At 47.3% G+C, this 10,782-nt stretch overlaps 2 protein-coding genes across 12 annotated transcripts in view; one reads left to right on the forward strand and one right to left on the reverse strand.

Annotated features, from left to right (window-relative positions):
* Trpv3 (transient receptor potential cation channel, subfamily V, member 3) overlaps positions 1–10,782 on the forward strand; it is a 31,604-nt gene that overhangs the window by 18,233 nt on the left and 2,589 nt on the right. For 7 of the 8 annotated variants that reach the window (NM_001025757.2, XM_039086602.2, XM_008767860.4 and 4 more), the window contains 8 exons: positions 298–456; positions 1,082–1,183; positions 2,136–2,209; positions 5,050–5,215; positions 7,799–7,865; positions 8,985–9,259; positions 10,201–10,313; positions 10,491–10,570. In NM_001025757.2, coding sequence (NP_001020928.2) covers positions 298–456; positions 1,082–1,183; positions 2,136–2,209; positions 5,050–5,215; positions 7,799–7,865; positions 8,985–9,259; positions 10,201–10,313; positions 10,491–10,570 — 1,036 coding nt within the window. Of the gene's footprint in view, positions 1–297; positions 457–1,081; positions 1,184–2,135; positions 2,210–3,004; positions 6,041–7,798; positions 7,866–8,984; positions 9,260–10,200; positions 10,314–10,490; positions 10,571–10,782 lie in introns of those variants that run through there. The other variant, XM_039086603.2, reaches the window with a different exon arrangement.
* Positions 1–10,782, reverse strand: part of Aspa (aspartoacylase) — a 53,587-nt gene that overhangs the window by 10,083 nt on the left and 32,722 nt on the right. The window lies entirely within an intron of this gene.

A 10,782-nucleotide genomic window follows, 5' to 3' on the forward strand; every position in this document is an offset into this window, starting at 1 on the left:
TCAGGAGAGCCTTTGGGACCAAGGTCACAGAGATACTGGAACCTCTTCCTATTCCCCATGCCTTACTGGGCATCAGCACTCTTTCTGCTGGGAAACCCCAGGCCTATGTAGCATTTGGCTGCCCAAAGGATCCCTGGGAGCTGGGAGTTACCCTTCCAGTACTTCCATCAAGCCAGTCCATTGTTCTCCATGACTGGAGCCTTCTGTCACTGTCCCCGCTGCCTCTGGGCTCCGGATGGGCCTTTAGAAAATGGTCCTTCTCTGCCTCCTCATCCCCGTGGGGTGTTCTATCCCTAGAACCGGCATGAGATGCTGACCCTGGAGCCTCTGCATACACTGCTGCATATGAAGTGGAAGAAATTTGCCAAGTACATGTTCTTCTTGTCCTTCTGCTTCTATTTCTTCTACAACATCACCCTGACCCTCGTCTCTTACTACCGTCCTCGGGAAGATGAGGTATGGTGGTCCCGGGGATGGGGTGGTGGTGGGAAGGTCTGTGGTGAAGGATCGTGGAACTGCCCCATGTAGAGATGGAGAAACTGAGGCCCAGATATAAGGGCTTTTCATGCTGTCATCCAAAGTTTCCAGTGAATAAAATGGTTAGCCAAACTGTAGGTGCACAGATCTAGGGAGAGTCTTACTGGGAGAGAGTTGGGGATTAAGGAACCCCAGGACCTTCCCAGGATTTCTTTGTGGGTCTAGACTACACTGTCCGTTGTGAGGCCTCCAGAAGGTAGATGGAGGAGAGGTTAGTTAGCTAAGCCTCCCCACTTCTTTGGGCTTCGGTTTCTCACCTTTTAGTGGGGGTGCAGAGTCTCGGCTTCACTGAACTGTGAGGAAGCCCCTTTGAGTGTCTGGATGTGGATGTGGTTGAAAAGAACCATGCAGTTAGGCAGTGGGGGTTGTTAGCACATAGTGGATTGTCCTTACTGCAAAGTTCTGGGTTCCTGCTGAGGGTGAGGCAGGCAGGGGCAGAAGATGAGGTTCCACAATGGCCACTGGTCCATCTGGAGGGTCCAGCTTGCATGCATATACAGCCTGGGTCCTCCCTCTTTCCTCTTCATCTTCCCTTCCTTTCCAGGCTCTCCCACACCCCTTGGCCCTGACACATAAGATGAGTTGGCTTCAGCTCCTAGGGAGGATGTTTGTTCTTATCTGGGCCATGTGCATCTCTGTGAAAGAGGTGAGTACGTTTCTATGTCCTTCTAGAAAACCCCTTGAGGCCGGCAGGGTAGGAGCAGGGCTGGCTTCCACTCCAGCCTGCACTGCCTCACCTGTAGGGGCATCAGGAAAACATTTCCTTTTTAGGCCTCAGGTTCCTAAGTACAGTACAGAAAACAGTGAGTAAGCCAGGCCCATCCCTACTCCATCCCCTCCCCCATTCATCTGTCAACTTGTCCACCATGTCTCTATCCTTTATGCCACTCTGGGCCTATGACTCTTCCTTCTCGATTCTACCATCTTGTTCCCTAACTCTTTCCATCTACCCAGTCACTCATTCATCCATTCCAAACCCTACCTAACCTAGGCATCATACTTCTGTTTTTTATTCAGCCATTTCACCCACTCATGTGTCTACCCACTTAACCCATTCAACCAGTCAGTGAATCAGCCTGGAGATTTTGAGCCTTTTGTATATGGAACATTGGGGGGCGGTGGGTGTATGACTGGGATGTGGGGATTGCCTTTCTTAAGATAAGAGAGTTTGATAAGAGAGCCAACACTCACAAACATCTGGACTGTAAGGTAGATTAGAACAGTGTTTAGAGGGAGGTAGATGCCTTATCTGGAGTGGGAGGAGGGCTGGAAGCTTCGTCAGTAGGGAGGCCATGATAAGCAGCAGGCACAAAAGCTCAGAGGCTGGAAAATTAGGCCACGTTTCATGGGTAGCTATAGTGATTGTGTGGCTTTGCAGTTTCTGGGCTGAGGATGGGAGTGAGAAGCCTGTGGGAGCTCTACTCACTGAGGTGTCAGTGGTGCCCTCTGGGCACAGGTCAGCTTCCACACTCCCCCCTTGGACTCTAGCTGAGCTGCCACACACATAGCCTTCCCTGAATTCCCCACTGGATCAGTACTTCCCAGACCCTGGGTGAAGGGCAGGAAGAGGTCAAGCTTTTCCTTTCTGTCCACCCCAGGGTATTGCCATTTTCCTGCTGAGACCCTCTGATCTTCAGTCCATCCTGTCAGATGCCTGGTTTCATTTTGTATTGTAAGTAGGTCTGTCCCTTTGGTCACAACTGATGGGGAGGGCTGAAGATTCTCTGGAATAGCACCCAACCATGCCATCATGTTGAAGCACCCTTCAATCGTTATGGTCCAAAGGCCCCCTCTGTCTCCTCTAGATGGTGGTGCATGTAAATGCCTATGAAGGGGATCAGAAACCCTTAGGACAGAGCCTGTCCTGATGGCAGGGGAAGGCTAACTCCATCTCTCAGAGTCCCAAATGGCAGGCACCACAGAGAAGCAGAGGTTGGTCATCCAGTGGGTGTTTGCACATAGCAGTGTCTCAGGGAAGTCCCTTCTAGCTTCAGTGATACCCCAGGGTTGCCATCTGAGACCATCTGAGACCTTGGTTAGAACCAGAAGGCATTTGAGAAATCAGTGTCATCCTGTCATTCCTGGGATTCTCAGAACAGGGTAGTAAGTCACACACCATGATGCAGTGCTCAGTGACGTCAGAGTCCCAGCTGTTGCTGTGTGGTGGCCCTGTTTCCTAGTGAGAAAGCCTAGCTTAGCAGCCTCTGTGCATGAAGTGTCATGTACAGCTGACACCAATGGCTTAATGAGCAGAGGCAGACTCAGCTTGACTCTGTGGTAATGTCAGAGGCCACGGCTGAGGATGAAGAATGCTGGTTTTGCAACGGTGGCACACTGTTAATATTTTTCTTTTGAATATGTAGGAGGCTGATCTCTCTCTCTCTCTCTCTCTCTCTCTCTCTCTCTCTCTCTCTCTCTCTGTGTGTGTGTGTGTGTGTGTGTGTGTTGTGTACCTGCACATGTACAGCAGTGCATGTATTATATATGTAGGCCAGAATTTGAAGTTGGGCATCTTCTTCATTTTCCACCCCATTCTCTGTGGCCCTTTACTTTATGAGACCTGGTCTTTCACTGAATCTAGAGTTCCCTGCTTGGCTAGACTGTTAGTCAGCAAGCCCCAGGGCTCCTCCTACCCCTGCCTCCTCAGGGCTGGGATGAAGGCATTCATTGCCACACGTGGATTTTTGATGTGGGTGCTGGGGACTGAGCTCAGGTCCTCATGCTTTCTTCACAGGAGGCAGTATGGCAGCTGAGCGTCTCCAATGCCTACCTGGGAGTTTTATAAAGCATGTACCTGCCCTCTAGTGGTATAAACTGAGTTCTTCATCCCCCAGCACAGCAAGTGGACAGGCCAGATAGACACTGCCCTGCCAGGATGCAGGCCACTGTTGAGAAAGTATGCTGGTTCCCGAGGAGATACGTTTACACAGCTTCTGCTCTTAGCATGATGTCCCACTCTTCTGCTTCTGCTTTGTTAGGGTAGAGGAAGGTAGAGTGGCACTTTCTCACCCGAGTCCCCAGTTGGTTCCTTAGTCAGGCCCCTGTTCTTCACCTGAGGGAAAAGCAAGTTTGCTGTGCCCTAGACTCTCTTGTGCAAACTGACATTAGAAACACAAGAGTATTGTCAACTAGATGTCTGCAAGACTGGAAGTGTGGGCACTGTTTAGGAGGACGCTTTCATCATGTATGTTTGTTACATGCTATATTTATTGTTTGGAAAAAATTTTATACATGTGTGTAATACATTTCATCAGACCCAACTTTTACTCTCACCTTTCTAACACTTCACAAACTCCTCTACTGACTGCTTCTCCCTCCCAATTCCCTGTGCTAGTTTTAGTTTTTTGGACACAGGGTTTCACTATGTAGCTGGCTCAGGGCTCACTGTGTAGACCAGGCTGGCAATCCACCAGGGGCTACATCACCAAAGAAACCACTCTCCTTCCCCCAGCAGTCATCAGCTGCCAGTAGTTCCCCAGCCGTAGGTGGGTCCCTTCCTTACTCCCTGGAGCTTTGGTTGGCTTGATCTTGTGCAGATCCTGTACATGACGGCCCCATCACACTTAGAAAACACTGCTCTGCAGCGGGCCTCTGTGACCTCTGCACAATTGTCCTGCTTTTTGGCTCTTGCAATTGTCCTGCTTTCTTTTCCACAATGATATGTCACACAAAAACTACCATCTTCAAAATAATTTTTAAAGTGTGTGTGTGCTTGTAGGAGGGGTGGGAGGCACATGTCATAGAACACCCTGTAGGAGTTGCTTCTCTTTTTCTACTATGTGAGTTCCAGGAACCAAACTCAGCCTGTCAGCTTGGCAGGAAGCACTTTACAGTGCCCCAAACCACCATCTTAATCACTTTCAAGCACAGCTCAGAGCTGTGGAGTATGTCCACATGGCTGTGCACCAGTCTCCAGGGAACTCTTCTTGCAAAACTAAAGCCCTTTACTGAGTAAATCATAACTCCCAAATGTCTCCCCTCTGGTAACCTCTTTTCTGCTCTTGTCCTCTGACTTTGACCTCTCTGGGTACTTCTTTTAAGTACAGAGATGTTAGCTATCATTTTATAAGTGCCTTACTTCAATTAGCATATATCACACCTTAAAATGATAAAAGAGTAGGCTTTGAAAAACTTTGAAATTATAATTAGCTTCTGAGTATGAATGTTGGAAGCTTTTGTGATTTTTATTGAAAACATGCTTTTTACCGAACTGCTGATCTACCCTAGTGTTTCCCACATCTATGTGGGAACTGTAACCGTATAGGTGATTTGCAAGCCATCTGTCCTTGTGGGCTAGATGGTAGTAGAGTCTGCTGGCAGCCCACACTGGCTCGGCCTTGTATCTAGTGATGCAGTCTACACAGGATTTAGACCAGCTGAATGAGGCCAGGAAACCTTGCATGTCTTGTCAACATCGGCTACCATGGCAACCTTTTTAGAGGTTAAGGTTTGGGGTTTGAATGTTTCTGCTGCTGCTAAGTAAGGCCCTTGTCTCCTATGTCTCCTGAACAGTTTTGTCCAAGCTGTGCTTGTGATACTGTCTGTATTCTTGTACTTGTTTGCCTACAAAGAATACCTTGCCTGCCTCGTGCTGGCCATGGCCCTGGGCTGGGCGAACATGCTCTACTACACGAGAGGCTTCCAGTCTATGGGCATGTACAGTGTCATGATCCAGAAGGTATGCTGGGAACTGTGCAGGCAGAGCACCATTTGAGGGTGGGGTGTCCACTCTTCAGATGTGGAAACTAAGATCTGAAGCAGTAATCAGTAGGCCAGCACTCTCCGAAATGCAACAGTCTTCATTTCATTTTGGTCAGACTTTAAAACAACTGGGCTTGTAGGGCATTGGTAAGGGACACACTTTGTGAGGGAAATGTTCTGACCCGTGAGCAGTGGTGTGCTGGAAAATATCTAACAATTGTTCTTTGTATGTGTGTGCCCATGCCTGCATGTAACAGATAAGTGTATGTATACATTGCATATGTACATATGTACACACATACACACAGTTGTCATACATTCTTACAATATGAAGGGTGAGATGAGTAGCAGTTTGTTGCTTTCTGAAATGGGATCGTATCTGTCACTGGCCTGTGGTTGCAGCTGACCAATGAGAGCTGCTCCTTTCTGCCCGGTTGACCATTCACTTTGTTAGCAGCAAGGAGAGACAGTCTGGACGGTGTCAGTCAAGCTGAGAGCAACTGCTTTACTGAACTGGATAACTGGTATCAAACACCAGAAGGATTGTTAACCTTTCCTGTGCTATTCACAGAAGACTGCCTATACCTTAAAATGACAATATTTTAATTAAATTTTTGAAAAATTCACACATGCATACAAAGTATTTTGATCATATTTACTGGACTCCTCAGCCTATCTTCTCCTAGATCCACTCCTTCCTCACTCAACCCTCTTAACTTCATATTCTCTTTTCTTAAAACACACACACACACACACACACACACACACACACACACACACACACACACGTACATACATACATGTATATATACACAATATATAATACGAATATATAAAGTTACACACAAGTATGCATGCATACATGCATGCTCATGCAAGCACTTAATGGTTCCAATTTGTGTTGATCATGGGTGTAGGGTCATCCACTGGAATGTGGTCAACTAACCAAGGTCCAATTCTTAAAGAAAAACTGACTTTTCTTCCCCAAGAAGCCATCAACTCTCATGGTTGGCTTGATCTCATGCAGGTCTTCCACAGACAACAGTTGCAGTTCCTTGGTCCAGTGACCCTGGCATTTCTAAAATTTATTTATTTTATGTATATAGGTACACTGTAGCTGTCCTCAGACACACCAGAAGAGGGCATCAGATCTCATTATAGATGGTTGTGAGCCACCATGTGGTTGCTGGGAATTGAACTCAGGACCTCTGGAAGAACAGTCAGTGCTCTTAACCGCTGAGCCATCTCTCCAGCCTGACCCTGGCATTTCTAGAAGACGATGTTTCCATCTAATCTTCCCTGACCTTTGGCTTTTACAACCTTTCTGCCCTTGATCCCACAGTGGTCACTAAGCCTTGTGAGGGAAGGGATACAATGCAGACCTTCCATTTGTGGCTGAATCCCCCCCACCACATACTTTTACTCTGCACTTTGACCAGTTGTGAGTTTCAGACAGCCCACATTTTAAAGTTTAATCTGCCTTAACATTTTCTGGGTCACTGTCTTGAATCTTGATGTAGATATCAATATAACGAGGAACATTTTGCTGGCAGGATTTAAATATTTGTAGCATTGCTGGTTTTCATGGCATAAATGTTCCTGCCATGGTGGATTTGCAGCTGCTGACATTATGCCACTTAACACATCTGGGAAGAGATGTGCAGTTGCATATTCTTACATAGTCCTTCCACTATCTGGTTACAATAGATATATGACCCTCCTCCAGCATAAATGATTGTATAATGTAGCAAAATAGCCACGTAACACTCAACGTTGAATCTTTATTACCTTAAATATAACTTAATTGTAAATGTATGTGACTAAAATTTTATTTTGAGACAAGTTCTTAAAATAGAGCCCAGGCTGGTTTGGAAGTCCATGCTCTTCCTGCCTTAGCCTTCACCGTGCTTGGGCTATAAGTCTACTCCACTATGCTCGACTTAGTGATTGAGTTTTTTGCAATAAAGATTATTTTTATTTTTTTATTGAGCTACAATTGAAAATTTGTATACATCTAAAGTGTAGGATTGGGTATAGCTATATCCTGTGTAGTGATTACCAATTTCAATGTAGTTAATACAGCCACCATGTGTGTTAGAAAATTGGAGACCTATACTTTGGGCACACTTCGACTGCACAATTTGATATTTTTCATGAGAGCCCCAGAACTTATTTATCTTATAATTGCATGTTTGATTTAGTTTCTTTATAGTGGGTCTGGTCATAACATTCATGCAAATTCAACTATCAGTTCTTAGAAGTCGGTATGTGCTGGTTCTGGTATGTCATTGGCCCCAGGGAGGCCCAGAGGTGGGGCTCCATAGAGAAAGACACAGGGTGAATCAGAGAGACTGTGTGCTGGGAGGTGAGGTGGAGGGAAGAGAGGTCTTGGGGACAAAGCAGGGAAGAAGGCTTCCTTGTAGAGATGGGGCCTTCAGAGGAGCCTGGGACCATCAAACGGGATGGAGAGGAGGGAGAGAGAATGGCGGGATACAGGAGACAGGTGCACAGCAACCACGCGTGCACACCTCACACTTGAATCATGTCCCTTTCTTTGCAGGTCATTTTGCACGATGTTCTCAAGTTCTTGTTTGTTTACATCCTGTTCTTACTTGGATTTGGAGTAGGTAATTGCTTCACAACTAACAGTTGCCCATGCTTGTAAGGCAACTTATCTAGCACACTGGCTTCATCAGGGTGACATAGTACCTGCCACATTCCTTGAGCAACTTGACCAAGTTGGAGTCATCACCCCTGATCTCATGGATTAGAGACTCATGGCCATCTCTAGTCCACCCATCCAACCCGTGTTTTCCCCAGACTGTCAGATCCATCACAATCTCTCTGATAGGCTCAGCAGGGTTCTTACCCCATCCTGCAGATGGGCAAATAAGAGCTCACAGAAACTTGATGGGCAGACTTCAAAAACTAGGAGTAGTCTAGTACACTGAGCTGTATTTCTCTGGCCCTATACATCTTTTCACTCTTGACAGTTTGCTTCACTTATCTCTGTGGGAACTTATGGTTTATTGGGGACCAAATATGTGGAGGCCCTTTTTAAAATTCAAAGGGTATGAGATAATCTGATTTTATTTCTAACCACTCTATAGGGAGATGGCATGTTTAGCATGTTTTTCTCCAGGGCAATTTTGTGGAACAGCCCCCCCCCCAACACACACCTTTTTCATGACTGTTGACACAGCTGCTGTCATCGGTCTGATCCTTTTCAAGGACACATCTTGCTTATTCATTTGACCTTCTACCTGTGGACTCATTCCTCCATGCATTCACTCACCCAGCAAAGCAGCGTTGTTGCATAGAAGAGAAAAACAAGTCCAGGCCGTGTTCATAGGAAACTCAAGACACAGCATTAAGAGGGGATACAGGATCTTATAGTGCTGGGGAGACCACCTGGGGTACAGGCAGCCAGAACCTTAGTCTACAGGGAGCCAGAGTTGAACACAGGTTAAGCGACAACCTTGGAAGGCTGTGGATGAGTGAGGGCTAGGCTTCTGATAGAGGAGGGGAGAAGATGCGGCTTCAGTGGGCTGGAAGGGCTTTCTGCAGGCCAGGCAGGAAAATCAGCCTCATTAGGCTTCTGGGGAACATGACAGTGGAGATGAGGAGGAGCAGAGATGGGAATCGAGAGGCCAGAGAGAGGAAGGCAGCCGTGTATACATGCAAACATGTGAGTTCTCTGAGTGGCCGGACAACAGAGAGCCCAAGAGCACCCATTCTCCCCCTAGCGCTGGCCTCACTGATTGAGAAATGCTCCAAGGACAAAAAGGACTGCAGCTCCTACGGCAGCTTCAGCGATGCGGTGCTGGAGCTCTTCAAGCTCACCATAGGCCTGGGCGACCTGAACATCCAGCAGAACTCCACCTACCCCATCCTCTTTCTCTTCCTACTCATCACCTATGTCATCCTCACCTTTGTCCTGCTCCTCAACATGCTCATCGCCCTGATGGGGGAGACGGTGGAGAACGTCTCCAAAGAGAGTGAGCGGATCTGGCGCTTGCAGGTGAGCTGGCCGAGGCCTTGCTAGGGACTTTGCTCAGCACTTCATCTCAAGGTTTCGCATAGCCAGCAGCAGCAGTGGGGCTGGGGTGTATCCCGAGACTCTGCCTAAGCCTCAACGTAGGCTCTTTGAGAACAGGGTCTAGAATAGCAGCACATATGGGGAAATGCAGGCTTTTGGGGACACTCTGTTCATTGTCACCTGTGATGTGTGGACATTGAGAAGTAACTCGGGTTGAAGAGAAGTAAGGTTCTGGAACAATGGAAGTGACATTTCTGCTTTGTTTCATCCTGGCCTTATTTCTCAGTCCTGAGAACAACTCACGGTGTGGATCCTGTGGTGATGACCTATCTGATTTGTGAGCTGACTAGACACGGTGCTGCTTAGAAAGTGCTTGTTGGACTTAGCGGGGAGGAGAGGGGAGGAGCAGCCCTTCAGATGCTTGCAGAGCTGCCTGCAGCAGAGGGGACTGCAGCCTCCTCTTGCCACCCTCAGCTGGCAGAATTGAGATCACATGACTATAGGGAGAGAAGCTCTGGGTTTCCGGTTACCAGAACCTTTTTTAACTAGGTTGTGCATAATGCTCAGTCAGAGAGACTAGACACACTGCCAGGGAAGCTTCCACGGTACCCAAGCTGGGTAGAGAGTGTGGGAATGTTTGACTTCTGAACTTTCCTCCACCTGTAGTTCCAGAATCCCAACATTTCAGTCAGGAGGCTCCAGATATCCAGACATACTATTTATGCTAAGCTTAAAGCAATTTATCAGTCCCAGAGTTTATTTCTCATGTTTGAACTCATGATTACTCCACAACCTCAAGACCTTAAGCACAAATGAGGCTGGAGTGAGCTATCAGATGGGGTACCTGTGAATGTACCCTCATCTGGAGCAGGGCTCTCAGAGCAGGCTAGGAGAAATCAGTTTAGGCTTCTCTATCGTCCCAGAGAGCCAGGACCATCTTGGAGTTTGAGAAAATGTTACCAGAATGGCTGAGAAGCAGATTCCGCATGGGAGAGCTGTGCAAAGTAGCTGATGAGGACTTCCGGCTGTGCCTGAGGTAACAAAGAGGGAAGGGGTGTGGGGCAGTAGTCTTTGAGGTGGGCAGGATCAGCAAACAGGTTGGAGCATCCCTGTATCTGTGGCATTAGAGGAGCTCTATAGAAATACATCCTAAATGTGTTTCTATTACTGGGATGTGATTGCATAGTAGTGAGTACAGTGGTCACACTTGCAGGATCAACGAGGTGAAGTGGACTGAATGGAAAACACACGTGTCTTTCCTCAATGAAGATCCAGGGCCCATAAGACGGACAGGTACTGGTGCTTTAAGATGTTGTGGGGTCTTCTTTTGTGGACCATGTGACTTCATGTGAATCAAGACCAAGAGGCCTGGTTTTCCTACCTGTGAATTGGAAGGTCCTTCCCAGCTCTGATACTCTGTAGCACTATTTAGAACAGCTTTTAAAAACTAAATGGTAGGGGGATGAGGTGCAGCTTAGGTTCTGGGTTCTAGCCTCAGCCCCACC

Source organism: Rattus norvegicus, chromosome 10 (genome assembly GCF_036323735.1).
Source record: "Rattus norvegicus strain BN/NHsdMcwi chromosome 10, GRCr8, whole genome shotgun sequence".
Lineage (NCBI taxonomy): Eukaryota > Metazoa > Chordata > Mammalia > Rodentia > Muridae > Rattus > Rattus norvegicus.